The sequence below is a fragment of the Nyctibius grandis genome, chromosome 20, assembly GCF_013368605.1.
Source record: "Nyctibius grandis isolate bNycGra1 chromosome 20, bNycGra1.pri, whole genome shotgun sequence".
Lineage (NCBI taxonomy): Eukaryota > Metazoa > Chordata > Aves > Nyctibiiformes > Nyctibiidae > Nyctibius > Nyctibius grandis.
This window is the reverse complement of record NC_090677.1, coordinates 6,757,777-6,784,315: the sequence shown is the minus strand read 5'-3', so window position 1 is coordinate 6,784,315 and position 26,539 is coordinate 6,757,777. Positions and strand designations below refer to the sequence as shown.

The 26,539-nt window shown below is 49.1% G+C and overlaps 1 protein-coding gene across 1 annotated transcript; it reads right to left on the bottom strand.

Annotated features, from left to right (window-relative positions):
- Positions 1-271: 271 nt before the first annotated feature.
- Positions 272-26,148, bottom strand: ERO1A (endoplasmic reticulum oxidoreductase 1 alpha). The gene is made up of 16 exons (XM_068416634.1): positions 26,038-26,148; positions 15,882-16,001; positions 14,263-14,346; positions 12,162-12,200; positions 11,611-11,687; positions 11,448-11,521; positions 10,386-10,506; positions 9,596-9,633; positions 8,359-8,370; positions 6,767-6,793; positions 6,503-6,595; positions 4,195-4,441; positions 3,083-3,152; positions 2,483-2,569; positions 1,804-1,937; positions 272-493 (listed from the first exon to the last, which is right to left on the bottom strand). Exons 1-16 carry the CDS (start codon positions 26,146-26,148, stop codon positions 433-435), a joined length of 1,395 nt encoding a protein of 464 aa, XP_068272735.1. The 3' UTR covers positions 272-432.
- Positions 26,149-26,539: the final 391 nt, after the last annotated feature.

Sequence of the window (26,539 nt, the reverse complement as noted above, 5' to 3'; positions counted from 1 at the left end):
CCTCCAACCCCTTGCAGTCTTTTTTATGTGGCAGAAAGTGAGTGTAGAGAGACTGTAAGCAAGTGGCTGGTGGGAATCATGGAGCAGACAAGGAATTTCCCCCAAGTTTCATCAGTGGCACAGTTCTTGCCCTACCTCCATGTTTTGAAGGCAAAGAAAAGGGTATAATCCATCAAAATAATACAGCACTGTTTAAAGTTACTCAGAACAATCTTCCCATATATAAAATAAACTTTACATATAGTCCCCATTTTTATTAAAAAAAAAATAGCTTTTTTTTTTTCCCTTGTAGAAAATATTTACCATCAGCAGGTTACAGACAATCAGCTGGGAACAGGACATCCAGCAAGTGGTCAGGAGTGTGATGGAACAATGGTGTTTGTCCATTTTTAGAGCAGTAAAACTCTTTAAGTCTCTCTTTCTCCAATGAATTCACTGCATATTTCGTAAGATGTTCCTGAAGTTTTCCAGTTCTCTAACGCTTGTCGAAATCCTACATGCAAGGAAAGCAAAAGGAAAAGGTTAGAGCAACACCTGCATCACACCTTATTTAAAATCCCAGGGAAAGGGACTGCTATCACATAAAGCTACAAGGAGCTCTTGGGAAGAGAGAATTTAGGATTTAGGCTAAATTAGGTTCTGGTTCCCCACTAATTTCGCAGACTCTTTAAAGCAAACACTGAGAAACACGGCGGACCAGGATGTTACAGAGAGCTCAGCAGCGATCAGACAAACCCATTAACTAGAGGTCAAAAACCAGACCATAATACTACCAGCTCTGCAGGCAGGTTGCAGAGTCTCCCTGCAATATAAGCTCATTTCTTCTGAAGGGTTTGGTTTTGGGATAACCCAAATCACTTGTGAACAAGCAGCACAAAGATGGAGGTCTGGTTTTAAAAGGCTCTTCAAATCCCTGTAGGTGGGACATGAGGTTGGAGTTTGAGAAAGAGCTGCCTGGCCCCAGTCTTTTCCCACAGCAGAGGACTTCCAGGGTCAAGTTTTAGCTGGGCAGAGGGGGAAAGGGAAGAAAGAAGGTGGCTCTGCCTGCCAGCCCTCAGTGTCCTCAGGAGAGCAGCAACATCCCCAGGGAAGAGTAGTTTGGGGTGCTCCAGATTTGCCTGATGCACATGAGGGCCCCCCCACTGCTGGCCACTCACACGCAACAAGTACGATCACAAGTGATTCGAAGTGAGATGCAGGAGGACCCCTGAGCTTTAGCATCGGCACCAACGTTGCCTGGAGAATCCTTTGGAAAACCTGTTGGCCAGGAACTCTAGCTCTGTCAATACCACTAAGCGCTAATGGATAACCAGAGTGTCCTGTGATCTCCTCTCCCTCCTGAAGGCCTCATTACCCTCCTTTACTGCCAAAAACTCCTCACCCAGCTCTCCACAGGGGCTGGACTGATGGATTCCTGTTAAACAACTGCTGCAAACAGACCTGGGAATGAACTGGTGGAAGGGAGAAGCTTGAAGGAGAGCTCTGAAGTGAGCATAGAACAGCAACCTGGGCTGGGGACAACATGCTCCAGGGGAGGTTCAGGTTGGACATTAGGAAGAATTTCTTCTCAGCAAGGGTCATTAGCCTTTGGAAGGGGCTGCCCAGGGAGGTGGTGGAGTCACCATCTCTGGAGGGGTTTAAGAAAAGCCTGGACATGGCACTTAGTGCCATGGTCTGGTTGACATGGTGGTGTCAGGGCAATGGTTGGACTTGATGATCCCAGAGGGCTCTTCCGACCTGGTTGATTCTGTGACTCTGTAACACAGCAGCTTGTGTAAAAGGAAAAAAAAGTCTCAAACTAACCTTCCAAAAGCATTAAATAAGGCAACGATTTCTTGTCTGGTCAGCTGGAATCCATAGGAAGGGCCGCTCTCAGGTATCTTTTCTATCAGGTTTTCAGAAAAGAGGATCTTCAGCGCCGTACCCAAGCCCTGCGTCTGCGCACGACAAACATTTAATAGCAGAGAGTTATCCAGGGCCTGACTCAGGTTTGACTTTACTTCCCTCCTCCAGCTTTGCAAGGACGCCTGCTGACATCCTTGAGCGAGCCTTGGATTTCCCTTCACACGGCTCAGAGGAGGGAGCAGAACAGAGCCAGGACACTGTGTTTATTTACTGTTCCTGTGACAGCAGAGCTGCCCAGCAGATGCTTCCTGCCTAGGTTTGACCACGTGTAACATTCAGTGCAGATCTCGCCGAACCCCCAGTTTTATAGCACCCTCTGCCTCGCTTGCCAGTGGCTCTGCACCCCCTCCCCTCTCTCGGGGAGCAGCTGTAGCAGGTTTACCCCAGTTTTCAGCTGCAGAGGCAAGAGGCAGCTGCTGCCAGGCCCACTGCTCCCTGCTGACTGGACTGGGTGACAATTCAAGCAGCCCTGATCTGTATCTAGGAGCTGAGCAATATCTGAGAACCTCATCTGCTCACCAGAGTCACAACAGCTGAGGTGCTTCCAGACACATCCCCAGCTCCTAACGAAGCTTACCTGCAACTTCCCCCACAGGCGACACTTGAAGCAACCAACACAGTCCATTATCTTTGAAATATTCTTGAAGTGTAGCCTGAATTCCTCCTAGGGGAAAAGACATTCAAGTTGCTCATGGTTACGAACTAATTAGGCCTTCTTCCGTGTATTAATCCAAATCCAATAATGTATTAATCCTGGATTTGATGGAAGGGGCTGCCCAGGGAGGTGGTGGAGTCACCATCTCTGGAGGTGTTTAAGAAAAGCCTGGACATGGCACTTACTGCCATGGTCTAGTTGACATGGTGGTGTCAGGGCAATGGTTGGACTCGATGATCCGAGAGGACTCTTCCAACCTTATTGATTCTGTGATTTCAGGCTAAATTGAGTGGGACTGAGTTAGGGAAACGCTTTCTGAAGTGGGGCCCTCAGCAGCTCTTGAACGCACACCCAACAGCCTGTCATTACCCACAAGTATCCATCCAGAAAGCAAAATGAATTGGAAATACCTGTCCTGGTACCTTGCACGTACTGGGGTCCCTTTCAGATCTAGTATTATCCCACACACCTGAAAATACCCTTTAGGTACCAAGTGCCCCAAGGGAAGGGCTGGCCAATTACCTTGAGTTTAGCAGCCTCCTTTTTATTCCCTGCAAAGAATGAGTTTTCATCAAAATGCAGTGGGAAAGACCTGAAAGAAAATGAAAGAGAGTTTTAGCTCTCCACAGCTGGTTTGTACGGCTGCACTCCAGATCCACAGCAGCATCTGGTTAGGTGTGCAAATGAAACTGATAGCTGTTAGACACTGGACATCTTGAGATGTCTTCTAAGTCAAGCTGCTTGTTTCTGAGATCCCTTGGAAACTGTTGATTTTAGCTTGCATCTCACCTTAGAGACCTCTTCAGCAGTTCTACGGTTTCTAAGCAATTGTAGCCTGTTTTCTAACAGATGTAAGCACTGAAGGCACAGGAGTGTGACAAGATGAATTCAAACTCGGCCTCTTCTCCCGGGCAACCAGCGATAGGACAAGAGGACACAGCCTCAAGCTTCGCCAGGGGAGGTTCAGGTTGGACATTAGGAAGCATTTCTTCTCAGCAAGGGTCATTAGCCATTGGAAAGGGCTGCCCAGGGAGGTGGTGGAGTCACCATCTCTGGAGGGGTTTAAGAAAAGCCTGGACGTGGCACTTAGTGCCGTGGTCTAGTTGCCATGGTGGTGTCAGGGCAATGGTTGGACTCGATGATCCCAGAGGGCTCTTCCAACCTGATTGATTCTGTGATTCTGTGAAACATTGATCGCATTAGGAGAGATGCATTTCCATCTGGTTCTGGTATCTTCCATTCATCTTACTCCAAACTCAGTCCAACAGCCCAAACCTCCATTACCAACATGTTTAGGACCTTTTTTCTGGTCAAAACCACAAAGCCAGGCCTGGCATTCCACAGATGAGTCAAACAGGGAGCCAGTCTCAGAGCTGACACCTAGGTGGTTATTAAAGTCAATTCTGCTAAATCAAAAAGGCAGCCTAGATTATTAAACAGTGGCCCTAATTACCCTGTTTGCAGGTTGAATACAGATAGTGATGACCTCCCAGCAATACTACCCTACTGCACAAATCCCACTCCAAGAAAGAACCCAGAACCTGCCTTTCTAGGTGCTTTAAGTGAAAGGTTAAGCACGCTCAGAGACGCCAGGGTTGAAAGAGCCATTCTCCCCAGGTACCAAATGTAATTACTTGGCCAGATGGAGAACGTCCAGCAATTGGTTTTTCATTTCCACATCGTGACTTTTATTGCCTGTGTACAGCTGGAAACCTGGGCGCTCAAAGAAGGGCAGCACTTTGGATAAGGCCCGCAGCTCTATCAGGTAGAGAAAATACAGGTTCTTGAGTCTTCTGGGACCTTCCCCTCTGGTGATGACTTCATCGAATCTCTGTTGGAACTCTGTAACATTGGGGCCCCATTTCTTCTCTGACCACGTATCTGAGGAAAAAAAAAAACCCAAAGACATGAGGCAGATGGGTAGAGTTCTGGTTCAGCTCCTCCCACCGTCCCAAGGTACATGGTGAAATGTAACTCTAACCAGGGAGCTCCCAGCTTTACAAGTCACAGCCCTTTCGCTAACCACAAGCTGCTCAAGAGTCAAGAGCAGCGTGCTTTTAACCAAACTCAAACCCCAACAAGCACAGAATTCCTGCAGAGCTTTGTCAGTTGGTTTGAAACATTGAAGGGTCATTAGCCATTGGAAGGGGCTGCCCAGGGAGGTGGTGGAGTCACCATCTCTGGAGGGGTTTAAGAAAAGCCTGGACATGGCACTTAGTGCCATGGTCTAGTTGACATGGTGGTGTCAGGGCAATGGCTGGACTCGATGATCCCAGAGGGCTCTTCCAACCTGGTTGATTCTGTGAAACACGAGCTTACAAGCAACAGCTAAAAATGGAGGCTGCCCATTTTAAACAGAATTAAATCAGTTGAAGAGTTTCTCATCAGTTGAGCTGTTTCTGAGAGCAGCTCTGTGTAAGCTGGCAATAGCTCAACATTTGTCTGCAAGTGAAGAGGGCTGGATGCATGTACTAGACAGGCTGTGAAGGTCCCTTCGTTCCTTCACTCCTGCCCACAAAAGCCACCGACTTGCTGCAGAACTCAGAAGAGGTCTCCAGTTTGGTCAGCGTGGGCCTCCTGACCACCTTGCACTGGGAAGGAGCGTGGGGGCCAGAGGCCTCCTAATGAACAGGGACAGCTTGAGAGAGTTCCTTCGATTGTGGAAATGGAAGAGAACAAAAGCAGCCAAGGATCAGGGGAGACTGGCCTCTATTTTCCATTACCAAGCCCACAGGCTCCACAAATATTTCTGTTTGCTCATCCTATTGTGTACTTTCTATAAAGTATGGAGTGGAAGATGTAACACAGGCACAAGCTGATGTATAAAAATGGGGAAAAAAAAATAGGAGAAGCTTTATCTTCTAAATCACCAATAGATACCCAGCCCAGCAGGAAAGGACTCCTTCCAGCTCCGAGCTGAGGTAGGCTCTCTACAAGATGACCACGGCACCTGCAGATGGGAATCCCTGCATGAACCCAAGCTGAGCCAAGGAACATTCTCAGAGCAGAGATCACCTTGTGTAGCCTTTCACCAACAGAAGCTAGCCCTTTCTACACAGGGCAAGCAAAGACGCTTACTTGGCTGTCTGCAACCAACCTTATTTTCCTAATCCTCTCTGCAGACTTCCAACTCATCTCTTGCCTTTGATGTTTCTCTTGTTACTCTATGCCCCAACTCTAACGTAGTCTAACTCACATCAAGGTGAGGCCTACATGGGCCGTAGAGACTTAAATATAATTACTTAGTTAAATCTAAATTACTTAGCCAAATTCCAACAGCTCTCTCTAAATCTGTACTTGATTTTTGTAAGCTTTAGCAGAATAAAGGTGGTAGGGCTTGTTCCACAGGTACCACTCTAAACTACCATGACTAAATCCCTCAGAAAGTCAGTCAGAACCTGCCTCCACGCTGCACGAGTGGCATGCCACAGCCCTTGGCCATGCGAGACACAAAGCATGTTTTCACATCACCCTAGATTTTCAACTCCAGGGTTGAAATTTAGATTCTTCAGATAGCTACTTATGGACCAAGGGAATGGAAATGGCATATGGAAATGGATCGAGGCTCTTGGGAAAGCCCAGCCAAGCATTTCACAGGCTGGGTGAGATTATTGCTAAACTGACTGTCATAAAGACAGGCTAGGAAGGGACAGCCTTGATGTGCAGTTAGAAACCCACTCCAGAATAACCTTGGAGGAGGAACAGAAGGACTACGTGCTGGAAGTCTCAGTACAGAGCACAGCACAGCCATTTTCAGACCTGAAGGCGTGTGGTAACTGCATTCCTGATTCTGTTACACAACCTGTGTGCTGAGGGAGGGAAGAGAAGAGCACAGAAGGAGGCCTGAACCCTGCTGGAACAGGCTCCAGCTAGCATTTAGCAGAGCCACACAAGTGTCAGTTCAGGACTGATGCAGGAGAGCTAAGACAAAGTAGCATTTACCTTGTAAAAGGTACCTGGCACTCAAATGGATGTTGATGCTTGCGTGGAGACCAGAAATGAGTTTGTAGAAGGCTCGTTTCTCTACACAGACACCTGAAAAGAAACGGACACTTTAAGATACCGAAAGCATACGTTGAATTTTCCTCTTCTGGCTGTCAGACAGAAATCGAATCCCACCCGAGTGTGGCCAGTAACTCCCACCCACTCCCTGAACATTTTGCATTCATCCCAGGAAGAGCAACCCGAGTTTTGCTAAAGGATTACCTGTCAGCCACTTGTAAAACGTGTGCCCTGGAAACAAAAGGAAAACCAGCCCATCAGTTTAAGATGCCTTGCAGCAGCAGGAGGGCTTTAACACAGCGTCATGTTTTAGGCTACTTCTTTGGCCACACCTTTCACAGAATCAATGAGGTTGGAAGAGCCCTCTGGGATCATTGAGTCCAACCATTGCCCTGACACCACCATGCCAACTAGACCATGGCACTAAGTGCCATGTCCAGGCTTTTCTTAAACACCTCCAGAGATGGGGACTCCACCACCTCCCTGGGCAGCCCCTTCCAATGGCTAATGACCCTTGCTGAGAAATGCTTCCTAATGTCCAACCTGAACCTCCCCTGGCGAAGCTTAAGGCTGTGTCCTCTTGTCCTATCACTAGTTGCCTGGGAGAAGAGGCCGACTCCCACTCCACTACAACCTCCCTTCAGGTAGTTGTAGACTGCACTAAGGTCACCTCTGAGCCTCCTCTTCTCCAGGCTAAACACCCCCAGCTCCCTCAGCCGTTCCTCGTAGGTCAGACCCTCCAGACCCTTCACCAGCTTGGTCGCCCTCCTCTGGACTCGCTCCAACACCTCAACATCTTTCTTGAAGTGCGGGGCCCAGAACTGGATACAGGATTCAAGGTGCGGCCTCACCAGTGCCAAGGACAGAGGGACGATCACTTTCAGAGCACAACAGGATGATACACGAATGAGACAGGGCAGTACCCTCCCCTCTGCGGCACAGGAGGGCAACAGCCCAAGGTGCTGCTCAAGGAAGCCCAGAAGACTCAAGGAAGGTACTGCCCAAGCCTGATGCCTTGAAAGCACCTCTGAGGCCCATCCCCAGAGGACCTCTGCCCACTCCACTTTGCAGAAGCAGGGAAAGGAGCGCTACAAGAGCATGAAAATTGCTTTCCTGCCCACCCTTCTGACTGATGCTTCTAGAACATAGCGTGGCAGCAGCTAAACATAGCACATGTGGTCTTTGCCACCCATCTCAGCAAGTGTTGGGGCAGGGTGGACAAAAGCACTGCAGAACAGCACAGTGTAGGGGTAAACAAGGATGATGGAGATAATTTGGAGACAAAGACAAGCCCTATACACAGGCCCAGTGCTGCAGAGGGCAAACAGCTCCAGGGCACAGCCTTTCCCAGGCATGAGGCCTGCAGGGCCTAAGGGAGCTGGGCACCCAGCTCCTACCAGCTGCAGAGGCTGTGGGGACTCCAAGTCTTCTCAAAGCCCCAGCCTGAGAGCTGCTTTCTCAGCAATAACATGCACAGAAAAAAAACCCCACAATGCAAATCCTGTTCCTGAAGGCTTATGACACTTCAGTGACTACCTTCAAATGGGACTTGTACTTTTAAAAAACTGCTGGTGCTTTTTAGGGCCTCACACAAGGATGGGCTGGCCTCAGGGACAGGGAGCATGGAGGTACCTCCTCACAGGGTCCTGAACACAGCAGAATTTCAAGACAAATTTGGATTTTGCCCAAATAATGATTTTGCTAACCAGGTGCATTACCTAATGGTACAGCTCATGACAGCACAATAAAGACACCACATTTGTTTCTGTTATCAGTAAAAACAGAGTGCCACTCACCTCCATCGTCTCCTCATGAAAAAAAAGCACAAGTGGTGGAAGGAGAGAAAAGAGGAGATAAAAATTACACATGACCAAAATTAAACTCCAAAGCACATGCATTAAGATTGCTCTGTTAATCTGCTCTGACACGAGAGCGAGCCTCTCCAGGGAGGTTTAGAAATGTTCTGAACAGAGAAAACATCATCTCAAACTGCAGCAGTGAACTCACAAGACGAGCAACGCTCCCGAGTAACCTGACCAACACAGGAGGGATCAATATTTGCAGAGGAAGTAAAGCCACCACACAGCTGAAGCAGAAAACAGAGGACACATGTGTCTGCCTCTGCCAGAGATCTCCTGTATGACCTCAGACAGGATACTCAAGGACCCCATCCCTGTTTCCTGCAGTTTATTAGTCCCTTGCAACAACTCTTGCAGGTATCAGGTCAGATCCTCATTTTTTATGTCCTCCTGCTTCCTGATCTGCAAAACAGGAGTCCTCCCCTCTCCCTTCAACATACCTGTGTTATTTCATTCAGATCTTGCCCTAAACAGAGGTGGTCAAGGGAAGCACTGATATTTTAAAGGACATTGTACGTTGCCTTCAGCAGTGCTGCTCCTGAAGTGCCAGTCATTTGCACAAGGGTCTAAGGAGGGGGGAAAGCACCTACACAGTTTAGGAAAGTCAAGAGATCACCCCAGAAGGTGCTGCTGGAGCTGTGTTCAGGTTAAACAGGGAGTGAGACTGATGATGTTCTAGATGTCTGGGCAGGATGGGGCATCAGGAGACATGGGGTCTCTTAGCAGCCTTGGGCAAGAGAAGTTCTTATGTTTCCAAAACCCTTCCCTACTTTCATTTACACTGTCTAGCCTTAGCCTCTAGGGCAGAGTTTCCCTCACTGGATGGCGTCCCCACAGGATCCCAGCCAGGTTCTCACTTCAGTCCATCACAGATGGTTTGGCATTGCCGAGTACAGAAGCCAGGGACCCAGCAAAATCTCAGGGTTCAGTCCTGCTCCCAGTCCCTCCAAAGCTCACATTTCTTCCATGAGTGGAGGATCAGACTTCCTTTCTCTGTGATGGATGCTAGAAAGTCACCCTTCCAGGTACCCCTCCATTAGCCATAAAATTCTAGACTTGACCAAGAGCTACAACGTGTTTCTCATTCAGCAGAAGTAGCTCAGAGCATTTACTGTTCCTGGAGCTAGGATCAGCACACTACTAAACCACTTAGTGAGATAAATAAATGACTCACCTCTACCAGATGCCAAAGGTCTTTTTACATTCTGAGGCCTAAGAGGAAAAAAAAAATCACTTAAAGAAGACAGGTAAATAAGTGACTGTCTCCTTGCTGTGCAGAAACAGCACAGCAGAAGTAGTTACTTCTCCACAGTCAAGCAGCCTAAGGAGATCTGAGAACCCCTTCCATGCTTTAGCTTTGCTCAGACAGGAAAAGGATAGAGCAAAATGTGGCTCTCTGGGTTATTTTTCCCTTCTTTATTTAGAAAAAACAGCTAGGAAAACTCAAGTGTCTACACAGGTGCCAGTGGACATTATCCCACAGCCTTGGTGCAACATGACACGCTAGTACGAATGGAGAGGAAATCACTAGAGAGATCAGAGCAGGCAAGACTACAGACCAGTGCCCACCAGTACCGTGCATCAGCCCCAGGGGTACCCACAGCAGCATTCAAACTGGCACACAGACTCAGGAAGAGAGCTCCCTGCAACAGCCACAGAGGACAGGACTGTGTGCCCAGGACCACATTGCACAAGACATCTGCACCCCTGCCAGGCTGCTGTCTTGCCACATGGCAGGGCTTGCATGGGGAGCCTGCACCAGGGCAGGCCATGGGGCAAAGAGCAGCCAAGGGGGGCTCATGGGGCAGCCCCACAGCTTGGCCCCTCCTTGGGCAGCCCACACTGCACAAGCACTGCAGCAAAGACAGGAGGATGGGGATTAAAGGAGCAGTTAAAGCATGTGCGGCCCCTCCACAAAAATCAGCGCCTGCAAGCTCGTGGGACCCGTCTCCCAAAGCACCTACTTGAAGCAGTTTTCTTCGTAAATACTGTTCCAGATCTTCCAGGCATCCGGCCCTTTGTAGCCAGTATAGCGTTCAGGATTCAGGAGTAAGTCCACATACTCCGCATCAGGAGAATAGATGTCTGCAAAGCAGAGTGCTGAGTCAGGGACAAAAGCTTCTCAAGGAAAATGACATCTTCCAAGGCTGATCCAGCCACGCCTTCGCATACTGAACAGTCCTCCCAGCAGAGAGACCAGCTCATCGCTCCCCAGAGAGGCAGGGGCATACTATTTGCTGTGCATCAACCCACTGCAGCAGGACACAGCTCTGTGGCCTTCAGAGCTATCAGAGCGCAAGGCCACCGATGGCAAAGCAAACTCTGAGTGTGCTCCATCCAAGCTGCTAAACACAGCAGACCCTGACCAGCAAGGAAGCTTTGTCAGAAATATGGAGCTGTTGGAGCGAGCCCAGAGGAGGCCATGAAGATGCTCAGAGGGCTGGAGCACCTCTGCTATGGAGACAGGCTGAGAGAGTTGGGGCTGTTCAGCCTGGAGATGAGAAGGCTCTGAGGAGACCATCTAGCACCTTCCAGCACCTGAAGGGGCTACAGGAAAGCTGGAGAGGGGCTTTTTACAAGGCATGGAGTGACAGGACGAGGGGGAACAGTTTTAAACTGAAAGAGGGGAGATTGAGATGTGATATGAAGAAGAAATTCTTTGCTGTGAGGGTGGTGAGACCCTGGCCCAGGTTGCCCAGAGAAGCTGTGGCTGCCCCCTCCCTGGCAGTGTTCAAGGCCAGGTTGGATGGGGCTTGGAGCAACCTGGTCTGGTGGAAGGTGTCCCTGCCCATGGCAGGGGGTTGGAACTGGATGATCTTTAAGGTCCCTTCCAACCCAAACCATTTATGATTCCATGATATTTGCACCATATTATTTTCAAAATACTGAGGGCGAGTAAGGTGGAAAAGAGAAGTAATGCTATATAGGCTCCAGGCTTGCTGAAATACCACACATTGGCCTGAAAGTTTCGCAGAGGTGCTTAAAATCCCACTGCAAGACTTGTCAGATCAAACAGGTCCCCATACCATCAGCTTCGCAGAAACTGTCTGAAGAGTCATCGTGCTGTGTCCACTGGAGCACTGCCTGCTGGGCTTCCTTGCTGCAAAGAAAGTGGAAAAAGACTATCAGAAAGAGCACTGATACTATGTTTCCTTCAAGACAAGTAAGGATTGTGGAAAAAAGTCAAACCTCAAAGAGCCATCAACAGCTCCAAGTCTCTTGGCTTCTTCACATTCTTCAGCAAGGTTGTTGGCTTCTTCCGAATACTGGGTTGAAAAGCAAAGGAATAGGGAGAGAAGAGGATTAAAATGCAGTTTTTCTGCTGTTATAATTCTGCCTTTAATGCACTAACCAGTTTAACCATCAGAAACACTTATGATTCATCCCACCCTGGATTTCCACAGGATGTTTGCAGATATTCCCAGGCTTATGCAATTGTGAGGATTGTTGCAGGGACTCACAGCAGCCTCTGGCACTGGCCTTAGGAGCATTTTGTGCCTGACAATAGCTGCTCTTGGAGAAATCTAAACTGCTCTACAGTAGTGGAGGGGAATACCTGACTTCAGCACAGCCACATCGAAGGCTCTACAGCATGCCAAACGCTTGAAGAGGGTAAAAATTTAGCCACGAAGTACATCCTGACAAATACTGCCCATCTCATTAAGGCAGCTTTTATCAGCTGCAGTGACATGGAACTGGTCCCATAAGCTGCATCATTTTGCGCACAGGGGCACACCTACCTTGTAACTTCCAGACCTGATTCCACCAGGGACTTCATCCTGAAAGACAAAATTGAGCTGATTTTTGTAGAGGGGCTGCATGTGCTTTGACTGCTCCATTAATCCCCATGTGCTACATGTGGGGATGATGTGGCCTTTCAGTCTGATCTTTGAGAAAGATTAGGAATGTTACCACAGTTTCTAGAAGGTAATCACAGAATCAATGAGGTTGGAAGAGCCCTCTGGGATCATTGAGTCCAACCATTGCCCTGACACCACCACGTCAACTAGACCAGGGCACTAAGGGCCATGTCCAGGCTTTTCTTAAACCCCTCCAGAGATGGTGACTCCACCACCTCCCTGGGCAGCCCCTTACAATGGCTAATGACCCTTGCTGAGAAAAAATGCTTCCTCATGTCCAACCTGAACCTCCCCTGGCCAAGCTTGAGGCTGTGTCCTCTTGTCCTATCGCTAGTTGCCTGGGAGAAGAGGCCGACTCCCACTTCACTACAAACTCCCTTCAGGTAGTTGTAGACTGCAGTAAGGTCACCTCTGAGCCTCCTCTTCTCCAGGCTAAACAACCCCAGCTCCCTCAGACCCTCCAGACCCTTCACCAGCTTGGTTGGCCTCCTCTAGACTCGCTCCAACACCTCAACATCTTTCTTGAAAGCCCTCAGCTTAGCTTACAACACATCCAATTTCTGGCTGCTCCACAGACTACAGTTAAGCAATATTCATGGTGGTTTATTTTGATTTTTCACAAGACTCCTCAAAAGGTCAGCAGCCTTCCACGGGTGCTACGTCAGGTTATGCTTTGCTTATCCAAGCGTGAGGTTGGGGAAGCCAATATAAACTTCAGAGGAGCTGGAGTGGCCTCTGGTCAGCTGATATCTGGCATCCTGTCTCCCGGTGATGCTGGTGCTCCTGGCAGGAGCCCAGGAGCCTCCTCGGATCTTGCATCTCCCACCCCTGATACACGTCATCCCAAAACTTCCCTTTTCCCACTCCATCATGTAACGTCAAGCTTGCCAGCCCCACCATAACCAGAGCAGTATGCACAAGACAATCAGGCCCTAAATTCTCCTCCACTTCTATTTCCTCCATCAGCAGGAAGGCAATAAAACCACTTCTGCACTGTAGGAGCAAATGCTCTGATGGCAAGCAGCACAGGAAGAAAAAAATTAAGCAATGAATAAGAGATATTTTTGTTGCTTTCAGAATGAAATGGCCCCAAATCAAAATAATTAAAAACAGCAGTGAAAGAGTTGGTTCTTAAAATAAGAACAACTTCTAGCTAATACTAATTGTAACATTACTCCATCACACTGGTCATAATCATTACCAAAAACATCCTTTTAAGGAAAAAAGTATTTAAACAAAATTGAGGGTTATTTTGAGAAAAAAAAAAAAAAAAGAAATCATCACTCTGTTTTAGGTCCATAATAGGTGCTTTTTGAAGACTAGGGAAGCAAAGGACACTTGTTTGAGGGGCAGGGTAGTGGATGGGAGAGGAGAAGACAGATGAATTTAACATACATATCACAATTTATACAACACTTTCTCATCCCCTTCTTTTCAGGCAGACATCTGCAGTCAAGGTGGTTTCTTTTAGCTCAGTGAACAAAACCCTTTTGTCTAGGACACAGGGACAAGAGGGTTTGCTTTTGTACTGGGAAACAGAGGACTCAAAGAGCCATTTCACACAGAGTGGGCTGGAAAGGGCCTGGTCAAATTTGCCAGCCAAAACTGCAAATCACTGTGTAGCTCATGGGCCAACAGAGTGAAGATCCTGGCAATTAACACAAGAACACTTCTTGTAACAACAGTGGATTTCCCCAAAACCCATCTCACTAATACCAAAAATAAAAGAAGGATCAGGACAAGTTTTTGGCCACTCATGGAGGGTCAGCTATTAAAAGCCTGGCCTTTCTTTAAACTTTCAGAATGTAACATTTTGGTTTTTCTCATGGATACCAGTATTACTGCACCTAAGAAAGCTCCATCAGAGCCACAGTTTTGCTATAGTTACTGACTCTTCTCATTATTGTAATTTGCTTGCTTCTTCCTCTTGGTCTGCAAAAGCTAAATATAGAAGAGGTAAAAGAATGGGTTTTGTACTTACAGATGGGCAGGGCTTTACAGCACAGTCTCTTATTCCACAGTGACTGTTGTCATCCCAAAAAGGACAAGGTTTCTTTAGGTTTACCTACAAATAACATATTATCCTATTACCCATTTCCTCCATGCAACCAAGTCAACGTTCCACACCACAGTTTACCAACACGCATCTTCAGCACCTTAGTGCAAGACTTTGTGCAAGGTTGAGTGCAGTGAGAGTGGAAACAGATGGTGTGATTTATCTTAAAGTTGATCCCACTCATTCACTTGTCTCTTATTGACATGTGTGTGCCCGTGCAGCCTGGCCAGGACCGTTTGTGGTAACACAGAAGACAGGACACATAGGCCACCGATTCCTAACGGCATCCTGAGGCTCCCGTTGAGCAACGACAAACTGGGTTTTGCCCAGGTGGTTTGTACCCTTTAGGAGCCAACAGGTACTATGGGGCAATCTTTGGCCTTGGAATATTGCTCCCCATTGATTTTCTTTCCTTGTTTTGGGCATTTTACGACTACAGCCTGCCTCCCTGTTAGAGGAACGGGAAGAGGATGTGCTGGAGCCTTGCTGCCATCCTCCTGTGGCCAGAGCCAAGGTCTTCTGCTGTCAAGTCTTCTGTGTTCTGGCCTTGCTTGATGGGAACAAATAACTCCTTGGTGTTTACCAGATCGATTGCTATCGCTCATGTCCTTGCTATCAGTGCAGGTTATTGTTTTAATCCTTGCTTTGCTGTTTCTTCTGGTGCTTTCACACACAGACATCTCCACTCATGCTTCATTCAGACCAATCTTAATATTTCTGTTACAAATCCCAACACTGGAAGGGGAAAACAACATTAACTTATTTAACAAATCCTAGTCTTTCTCTTCTGTGAGTTGGTATCAAGTATCATTCTTCCAAAATGATAAACATGTAACAAGACTTTGTGGGTTTGGTGGAGAGGGGGAGCATGGAGAGGCAGCTCTACCCCAGTGATTTTTTTTATATGGACCTGTTCTAATTTGCAGTGAAGTTGGAAGCTTTTTGAACTGTTTTTACAGAAGAGTAAATACTTGCTTTGTCTGCAGAAACAACCAGGGAACAGTCACTGTTCAGTGTCTGTATGCAGCAGGCAAAATACTGCCCCATAACCCGAGCACACCCAAACAAACCCCACACTGAGTCATACACATGCAATCTCAGCGAGTGGGAGCAGAATCCATCTAATGAGGATGGCCTGGCAGCAACAGCCATCAATTCACCCAAACAGTTGGTAACTAAACCAGGCCTTCCATGTCAACGGGGAGACACTATGAGTACTCTCATTATGCAATGTGGATCTCAGGTCGTCAACATTTTTGAGTCACAGCTCAACAAAACAAGTCATTTCATTGGTCTACTGCTTAATTTCTTAAGAGGGAAGAACTCATAAGAAAATATCTTTAAAATTGTGCATCTTCTAAGCATGTTGTACCACATTAAGATTCTCCTGATAATAGAAGAGTCCCACGTACTGACTGCATCCTTAAAAGATCAAGATTAAAATGTAGGTATCTGATTTTAAAAAGATCAGCAATAACTTCAAGGGAGATTAAAAAAAAGCAGCAGCACAGAAAATAAATACAATTCTTGTATAAGAAAGTTACCTTGTAGTATCTAAAATAGTCACTTTCCAGAAGTTCATTCAGTCTAGGAAAAAGCTTGTAGTTGTTGAAGGCATCAATGGTTTCTACATCACAGGTGCAGTCATCTAAATGACCAGTAACCTGTTGGACAAAAAAAAAAAAACCAGCTGAATATGAACAGCTTAGCCAGTACTTTTTGAAACTGAGGACAATAAATCAATTCACAATTTTCTTTCCTTTTACCAGCAAGTCACAGAATCACAGAATCAACCAGATTGGAAGAGACCTCTGGGATCATCGAGTCCAACCATTGCCCTGACACCACCATGGCAACTAGACCATGGCACTAAGTGCCATGTCCAGGCTTTTCTTAAACACCTCCAGAGATGGTGACTCCACCACCTCCCTGGGCAGCCCCTTCCAATGGCTAATGACCCTTGCTGAGAAGAAATGCTTCCTAATGTCCAACCTGAACCTCCCCTGCTAGTAAAGTTTAACCAGAATTAAACAACATTAAACCCAACTGTGCTGAATTGGCAGAGAACTTCTTCTGATGCATCCCTCAGGCTGTGTCCTGTACTTGTTGCCTGGGGACAGGCAGTTTTATCTGGGAACACTTTTCCTCTAACATACATTGATATATTGGAATTCGCTGATGTCTGAGTAATAGGCATCAGTCAGACACTTCCACCTCTTCAAAAAGCAGAGATGACAGATGCGTTCAACTAGACTGTGTCACACGCACACACAGCCCTTGTCCACGAATCAGACACAGAATCACAGAATCACAGAATCACAGAATCACAGAATCACAGAATCACAGAATCACAGAATCACAGAATCACAGAATCACAGAATCACAGAATCACAGAATCACAGAATGTTAGGGATTGGGGGGGACCTCGAAAGATCATCTAGTCCAATCCCCCTGCCGGAGCAGGATTACCCAGATCATGTCACACAGGAACGCGTCCAGGCGGGTTTTGAATGTCTCCAGAGAAGGAGACTCCACAACCTCTCTGGGCAGCCTGTTCCAGTGTTCGGTCACCCTCACTGTAAAGAAGTTTTTCCTCATATTTATGTGGAACCTCCTGTGTTCCAGCTTGCACTCGTTGCCCCTTGTCCTGTTAATGGATGTCACTGAGAAGAGCCTGGCTCCATCCTCATGACACTTGCCCTTTACATATTTATAAACATTAATGAGGTCCCCCCTCAGTCTCCTCTTCTCTAAGCTAAAGAGACCCAGCTCCCTCAGCCTCTCCTCATAAGGGAGATGTTCCACTCCCTTAATCATCCTCGTGGCTCTGCGCTGGACTCTCTCTAGCAGTTCCCTGTCCTTCTTGAACTGAGGGGCCCAGAACTGGACACAATATTCCAGATGCGGCCTCACCAGGGCAGAGTAGAGGGGGAGGAGAACCTCTCTCGACCTGCTGACCACACCCCTTCTAATACACCCCAGGATGCCATTGGCCTTCTTGGCCACAAGGGCACACTGCTGGCTCATGGCCATCCTGCTGTCCACTAGGACCCCCAGGTCCCTTTCCCCTACGCTGCTCTCCAACAGGTCTGTCCCTAACTTGTACTGGCACATGTGGTTGTTCTTGCCCAGATGCAGGACTCTACACTTGCCCTTGTTATAGTTCATTAAATTTCTCCCCACCCAACTCTCCAGCCTGTCCAGGTCTCTCTCAATGGCAGCACAGCTTGCTGCTGTGTCAGCCACTGTTATACAGATCACAGATGTTTCTGTCAGGGCCAAGTCCAGCGAGACACAGGAGATGGGCTGCTGTAACAGCTGTGAGCCATGCACACCACCAGCTCAGCTTCCCAGTGGGATGGCATACAGGTGAGGGCTGGCGTTTGCATAAGGCACCAGTTAGGCAGCAATAATGACACTGAAGATTACAGCACTCAACGAACGTCCTTGTTGTTAATAACCAAGTGCACTGCAGCCATTTGTTCAATTTAATCACAACCACAGCAACTGCAACAGTCTCTCCCCTTTCCTCAGAGAGCCATTTGGCAAGAAAACATTTGTTCTAAACCTGATGTAGAAAGCCAATACTTCTTGCATCATCCTGAACAACTAACAAGCTGTGTGCAAGCCCTGAAGGAAAAAAAAAAAAGAAAAAAAGTAGCACAAATTCAGCTATGGCTTTCTGACACGTAGATTACTGTCTGGGTGACAAAGTTGCACAACACAGAAATAGTTTTGCTTCCCCCACACCCCCAACAAGCACTTGGGGAAATCACCCTAACCAAAATCAACTATTACTACTCATTCACTCCCAGCAGCACGCCAGGGACTTTTCCTGGATGTTGACGTAGCCATACAACACGTGGCAAGCTGCCAGTCCCTAGTAGCAGATAAATTCAGGGGTTTAAGACCAGATAGTTGTTTTAAATCGATATTGTTGATTTATGAAGAAAAGAATGGGCTGTTTGCCACAGTTTGTGATAAGAAACCCTCTCGCTACTTCTGTCGCAGAAAGCCTACAAAATCCTGGTAGCAGACAGCACAGAAGTTACACACCTCACACCACTGTTCTAGGGGGTTATGCCCAATCTCTGCCTTCTCGCTGTGCACAAGAAAGCTGGAAGCAGAGACAAGCAAAACAAGCCTGGAAACAACAGCACGGGCAGTTCCTGTGAAGTGTGACAGAGTGCACTGCTGAGGGGTGGCATAAAAGCTCCCCAGGGGAGGCCAGGAACAAACAGGCAGATGGGGGATGCACAAGACCTAAGAAGGTGCTGGGTTGTATTTAAGAGGCTCCCCCTTTTCTTACTTCTAAAGCACTCAACCAGCCTAAGGCTTGCTGACCCTCTGTACTTGGCACTGGTGAGGCCGCACCTTGAATACTGTGTCCAATGCTGGGCCCCGCACTTCAAGAAAGATGTTGAGGTGTTGGAGCGAGTGCAGAGGAGGGCGACCAAGCTGGTGAAGGGTCTGGAGGGTCTGACCTACGAGGAACGGCTGAGGGAGCTGGGGGTGTTTAGCCTGGAGAAGAGGAGGCTCCGAGGTGACCTTAGTGCAGTCTACAACTACCTGAAGGGAGGTTGTAGTGAAGTGGGAGTCGGCCTCTTCTCCCAGGCAACTAGCGATAGGACAAGAGGACACAGCCTCAAGGTTTGCCAGAGGAGGTTCAGGTTGGACATTAGGAAGCATTTCTTCTCAGCAAGGGTCAATAGCCATTGGAAGGGGCTGCCCAGGGAGGTGGTGGAGTCACCGTCTCTGGAGGTGTTTAAGAAAAGACTGGACATGGCCCTTAGTGCCATGGTCTAGTTGACGTGGTGGTGTCAGGGCAATGGTTGGACTCAATGATCCCAGAGGGCTCTTCCAACCTCATTGATTCTGTGATTCTGTGACTGCTGTGGGACAGCAAACAGAAGTGGGTATCTCCCCTCTTGCAGGAAAGGCAGCAGATGACCAAAGTCACAGGCATCTCAGCAGTCAGACCCAGGAAATGGAGTAAAATCCTGCAAGCTATTAGAAAAAGCCTCCCTGAATCCAAAGCAAAGATCTACTCCAGCCCTCACAATTAGGGCAAAATACATTATTGTGTACAGAGAGAAAAGAAAAAGCCACGTGAGAAACACGAGCCACCTGCCTTGACACATTTCCAGAGACCCCTCAGATAATTCAGCAAGAGCTCCACATCAGCTTCAATAAACCCATTCTAATTACTACTGTGGAAATGAAACTCCCTGCCCTCCTTCCGAGAAGGCAGGCAGAAAGGGAGCACTCGGAGCACACAGTCACACACAGAGTGGGGAAGGACAGCCTGGATTAAGCATAAAGCACCTTAAGGGCAAGGGCAAGTTTCCTCCAGTCACCTTGGACAGAGGGGGAAGGAATCCAGGCTCTAGAGCCAGACTGCTCCATAGCAGGAATTAGTGTTTTGGAAACAGGTTTTTCCAAAAGGGCTGTGATATTTTGGACTCAGCCACACTGATCTAAGGGGGAGTGAAGGGAAATGTATCAGAGCACGCCAGAATGCCCTCCTCCGCTTGGGCAAAGAGTTTTTGTTAAGGCACTGTGATTTGGAGTCTCAATTCTATTTCTTCTGGTCACGTTGAAGTCCACTGTCTCATCCTCATCCATGTACTGTATCCTGTCAAGCATTTTGTGTGGTGATGAAGATTAACAGCACAGCAATTAAACTTTCCACTAGCCTGAATCACCCTTGTAAAAACCAGTTACCCAATTTAAACCTGTTTCAAAATCAAAAAAACCCACAACACACTAAACCACAACGAAAAAACAACCAACCACGTTTTTTAGTTCCTGGAAACTTGGCATCCTTTGAGCTTATAGATTGGGTCTGAAAGTGGCCTACAAAAAGATTTGTGGATAATCTTCAGCTGCTGTCTGTATCCACGCTAGACACACGTGTCACTCCAAGGGAATGACATCCCTGGAAGAGGTAACATCAGAGCACACAGCCAGCCCTCAACTCAAACAGCATGCACCATGCCTGTCTTTGCTACCTCTAGTGACCAATTCAAGCCTGAACCAATCTGGCAATACACCATCGTGAAAATAATCCAGGGTGAAGCACTGCAGATGCTCTCACAATACTCAGGAGTAGATGGGGGTCACGCTTTGGAGATCTTTGAGCAACCTGGTCTGGTGGAAGGTGTCCCTGCCTGTGGCAGGGGGGTTGGAACTAGATGATCTTTATGGTCCCTTCCAACCCAAACCATTCTATGATTCTATCTTAAAATATCTGCTGCTCGGTTTAGACAAGTACGGGTGGGAAGATCAGCTGCAAGCTCAGCCAGGCCTGGTGACACCACCTGTGTGTGCCCAACCTACCAAAGTTCACGTGCAAAAGGTGTACCAAAGACAGTGTCAAGAGCCACGTCTCCTCAGAGACTGAGATCTAAGCCTCAGTGATGCTACCACCAAACACCACTGACTCGCTGTAAGACACAGGGAAGCGGGCAGCATCAGACCACTTGGCAGGGCATGTTCTTCACCCCAGGAGCTCCTGCTTGCTCCATGACCACCTGCCACCCAGTACCTGTTTCCTTCAGCCCTCCATGCAGCCAGAGACTCACTTGTTTTTGCCTGCAATTCCTGCTGTCAGAGCAGTTGAGCTACAGCATGTGTCAGACGTGCCCTGCAATGGGTGGTGCCTTAAAACACTTTCCCCCCACCACCTCCCCAAAATATTTATCTACATCTTCAGCCTGTAATAATTAGAACAAGCTGTTTAAGATGAAACACAAACTGATTCAGTCCCAACCATGTGCCATGTGCTTGCTGGCACCTGTGACTCACCGAGGCGAGTGGCAGCGCTGGGCTGCTCCCCACCCAGCAGAGGTGTGGGAGCCTGGCGTGACACTGATGGGCAGGGCTGGGTTTGCCCAGTGGGAAGAGATGCAACAGAGCCGCTGGGACAGAGAGGACACAAGCAGCTCCGGCTGCTGAGTAAGCACAGAGGAGGGTGTTCAGTTGGCCCTCTCAATCCCTCAACACCGATGTACCCGCCTTGTGTAACACAGGTTAAAACACCACCGCACATGGACTCTGCGTAATTGTTGGGTTTGGCCTTTGCTTCATCTTCCTTTACCTCCATCCCAGGCTCCTGTCAGTCTGCTCTCCCCTGCACTGCTGGTCTGTCTCTCCTCACCTCTTTCTGCTTCCCAGCGTCACAGAAATGTCTGCTGGGCAGTGGATTTAGGGCTTTCATCTCTTGCTATGGCCTCCGTCCCAGATCCATGACCACCATCTACTGCACAGCTGGGCAGGAAAGAATCACAGAATCGCCTGGGTTGGAAGCGACCTTAAAAGACCATCCAGTTCCAACCCCCCTGTCATGGGCAAGGACACCTTCCACCAGACCAGGTTGCTCCATGCCCCATCCAACCTGGCCTTGAACTCTGCCAGGGAAGGGGCAGCCACAGCTTCTCTGGGCAACCTGGGCCAGGGTCTCACTACCCTCACAGCAAAGAATTTCTTCCTCATATCTCATCTCAGTCTCCCCTCTTTCAGTTTAAAACTGTTCTTCCTCGTCCTGTCACTCCATGCCCTTGTAAAAAGCCCCTCTCCAGCTTTCCTGTAGCCCCTTCAGGTACTGGAAGGTGCTACAAGGTCTCCCTGGAGCCTTCTCTTCTCCAGGCTGAACAGCCCCAGCTCTCTCAGCCTGTCTCCAGAGCAGAGGTGCTCTAGCCCTCTGATCATCTTCGTGGCCTCCTCTGGACTTGCTCCAACAGCTCCGTGTCCTTCTTCTGTTGGGGGCCCCAGAGCTGGACGCAGCACTGCAGGGGGGGTCTCACGAGAGCGGAGCAGAGGGGCAGAATCCCCTCCCTCGCCCTGCTGGCCACGCTGCTGGGGATGCAGCCCAGGACACGGTTGGCTTTCTGGGCTGCAAGCGCACGTTGCCGGCTCATGGTGAGCTTCTTGTCACCCATCACCCCCAAGTCCTTCTCCTCAGGGCTGCTCTCAATCCATTCTCCGCCCAGCCTGTATTTGTGCTTGGGATTGCCCTGACCCACGTGCAGGACCTTGCACTTGGCCTTGTTGAACTTCACGTGGTTTGCACAGGTAAAGAAGGCAAACTCTTTCTACATCTCCCACTTGCAGCTACAACAGGGCACAGAGAGGGAATACTACTGTGGCTGAGGAGTTGCTTTTAGCTGTACCCAACTTCCCTGGCAGCTGCCTGCTCTTCCAGACAAGCCAAACCAGTCCCAGGCTGATGGCAAGCAGATGCTTTCCCTGCTGCCCCAGCAGAAGCTTCCTTGCAGTCACCCTGCACAAGTGGAGCAAGTAGCTGGCACCAGGTGAGGACAGTCATGCCCAGCACCTGCCCTGGAAGCAGTATATGCCAGCTCAGGTGCTTTCTCCCCCATCTTTTGCCCAGAAAACATAGACTGGGGCTTCCAGAGCTCACACAGAAGCAAACCTCACATGGGAACCTCAGGATAGGGTTAAACCACAGAGGCTGAAGTGCTGTCAGATGGCACCTCCAAGGATCTGTGAGCAAAGAAGGATCTGCAGCTGCTCTGCACTTGGAAGCTACCTCTCCAGCCACCCCACAGAGGTCAGGAACCGTGCTAGGTATGAATGCCTGCCCTGAAGGCTGCTAGGTGAACACCAATTCAACAAGAACGCAAGAGTGGCTTGAGAGTCTGTTCAGGTAACAATGAGGCAACTCTCAGTGCCCGGACTCACCAGTAATGACAGCGTACTGGTACAGAAATGCCCCCAAAGGAAGCCAGCCCTCTGCCAGACAGGAAACCTAGTCAAAATCCCAGTCTGCCAAACACCTGTAGCACATCCTTAATGCAGCTACATCAGCCTGGAGACAGCAAATGAGCAATAATTACTAGGAATATGGAGAATTGATTCATGGCTGACTAAAACACTAATGCAAACAGGAATATCTGGGTGGGGGACAAACTGCCTGTGAAGTTTGAGGGAACTCTGATATTGAAATGTTATTCAGTGCTAATGAGACAGATTGGAAAGCAGAAACAGTATGTGAAACTTAAGTGTTTTTAGTAACAGATGGACGTTTCTAATAACAGTTTCAGGACTGGTTAGCAACCTCTCTAAGTAAAGGAAGAGCTAAAATAACAGTCAAAAAAAGCAGGCGAGGCATTGCTCTTAGTAGTGCAGACAGACAAGAGCACAACATCCACCCCACAATTAGGGCCCGCTTAATCAGCGCTTGAAATATTGCTGGAGCAAGCGCTCCCAAAAGCAGCCCTTGTCAACTGCCCCGACACGGGCTGATGGACCAGTCAACGCTCTTCCATTCACCCTACGTCACAGAATCACAGAATCAATGAGGTTGGAAGAGCCCTCTGGGATCATCGAGTCCAACCGTTGCCCTGACACCACCATGGCAACTAGACCATGGCACTAAGTGCCATGTCCAGGCTTTTCTTAAACACCTCCAGAGATGGTGACTCCACCACCTCCCTGGGCAGCCCCTTCCAATGGCTAATGACCCTTGCTGAGAAGAAATGCTTCCTAATGTCCAACCTGAACCTCCCCTGGCGAAGCAAGCTCATGAGACAGCAAGAGCTGGTTCACAGGAAGAAACCAGAAGCTACACCCAGGCCTTCAAATATATAAGCAAAGGAGGGTAAAACACACCATTTAAGGCTTGCCCTATATTTTATATGGTGGTAAATAAACCCACCGGACCAGCTCTGCACAAGATGATCAGCAGATTAGTTTTTACAAAAAGATAAGAGCGCCCTTGGGTGTGTTTTTAAAAGGTTAAGTGGTTGACAAGGGTAGGCTGAGAAATGATAACCTGCCCTCCCAAAGGCAATAAAGTCTGGAAAAAAATCTGGAACCTGAACACCTGTATTGAAAACTAAACCAAGCATATGCTGCTCCATAAACAAGAAGCACGTTGCAACAAACCAAGAGCATACAAAGTACAACTCCAGTTCCTCCTACTCGAGGAGAAAAGCCTGCAAGCCACTACTATGCCAGAATGCCAGTTCATTTAGTGGTTAGGGCTTCTTATCCCACACCACACTCCTGACTCAGACTTCAAACCTTAGGTTCAGGTTGGACATTAGGAAGAATTTCTTCTCAGCAAGGGTCATTAGCCATTGGAAGGGGCTGCCCAGGGAGGTGGTGGAGTCACCATCTCTGGAGGGGTTTAAGAAAAGCCTGGCCATGGCACTTAGTGCCATGGTCTAGTTGACATGGTGGTGTCAGGGCAATGGTTGGACTCGATGATCCCAGAGGGCTCTTCCAACCTGGTTGATTCTGTGATTCTGAGACAAACTTCACTGCTAAGCAGGAAGCGTATAAGCAAAAACCCTACAGAGAATCAAAACGCAAATTTTTCAATTCTTTATCAGCATAGCTTGTATTTACCATTTCCACATGAAACTGAAGTGTCAAGAGCCACCCAGAAGTCAAAGGCAAAGCCAAGTGCACAATTGCATTTGTTTTGTTTCTCCACTCTCAATTTCTGACTCACATTTAAGCGCTAGAATTTTAACACAGCAAAAGTAGACTTTATAATAGCTTCTTTTTCTAAAAGGCAACAAAAATAAAGCACAAAATACCTTGCGCCATCTTCACTCCTTGATCTTGCAAATATGCTTGTGCAAAGTTAAGCCAAAAGGAATCCGCATAGCAACCATTTCCCCAAATCCAGCTGCTTGGTCTCATCTCTTGGTTGACTATATCCAGTTCTCTCATTACTGTGTATCAACAGAAGGTGCACCAAGTGCACCAGGCCAGATGCTAACACACCTGGCACATTAGCAAGGGGAATTAAGCCTGGAAGAGCTTTAAGGAACGGGGCAGCCCAGCTCACCCATGGGCATGGCAGGGTCAGGTAGCAGGTGCCTGCTGCAGAATCACAGAATCAACCAGGTTGGAAGAGCCCTCTGGGATCATCGAGTCCAACCATTGCCCTGACACCACCATGCCAACTAGACCAGGGCACTAAGTGCCATGTCCAGTCTTTTCTTAAACACCTCCAGAGATGGTGACTCCACCACCTCCCTGGGCAGCCCCTTCCAATGGCTAATGACCCTTGCTGAGAAGAAATGCTTCCTAATGTCTAACCTGAACCTCCCCTGGCAAAGCTTGAGGCTGTGTCCTCTTGTCCTATCTCTAGTTGCCTGGGAGAAGAGGCCGACTCCCACTGCGCTACAACTTCCCTTCAGGTAGTTGTAGACTGCACTAAGGTCACCTCTGAGCCTCCTCTTCTCCAGGCTAAACACCCCCAGCTCCCTCAGCCGTTCCTTGCAGGTCAGACCCTCCAGACCCTTCACCAGCTTGGCCGCCCTCCTCTGGACTCTCTGATGGACAGCGGAGCTGGGAGAAACAGCAAGGCAGACCTGCAGGAGAGGGGATGAGGCAGCTCCCAGGCATTACAGTAACACACATCCCTGAAACATCCAACGAGAGGCACTTGGGTGGTCAGGGAAGAGCTGCTCCCCCAGCTGAAACACTCACCGTTCCTGCCAGGGCCGGGAACAGAATACAGTTAAGGAAGAGGGCACGGGGCTGCTCGGTGGGCAGGAGTCACCCTCGAGTCCCTTTGCTCCAGGCCTCTCCCACGCTCGGAGAGGAGCCGAGGCACCTGCACCCGGCGGTGCTCACGGGAGGGTCCGCACCCCGAGGGCAAGACCCCCAGCCCCACGCAGAGAGGGAACCGCCAACCCCATCCCCCCCGGCAGAACCCACCTGGCAGAAGCAGCGTCGCTCCGCCGCGCCGGGCGGCTCACGGGCCACCACGGGCAGCAGCAGGACAGCGAGTCCCAGCGCCCACAGCAGCAGCCCGCTGCCCGCCGCCATCTCGCCGCGCCAGCGCTGCCGCCGCCGGCTGAAGAAGCCGCGCCGCGCACCGCCCCTCCCCGGGGGCGCGGCCGCCGGCGGCTACGGGCCGCGCCGCACGCAGCCAGGCCCGGCCCGCGGGGCTGCCCGCTGCGGAAGGGCGTCCGGGTCCTCGCCCGGGGATGCTGCTCAACTTCTCGGTCGCGGTGACTCACTGGTGCCGGGACGGGGCGGCCCCGCCGGGAGATGGGCGAAAGGCAGCGCACGGTCGGGGCTCACGTCCGCAAAGGTGCCCCGGACCGGCGGCAAGAGGCGGGGCCCCTCTCCAGCGGGCCGGGCGCCAGCACGGAAAGCAGCCGGGCATCCCGAAGCAGAGACGTGGCCAGCGCCGGCCTTCTCCTGGCAGTGCCCT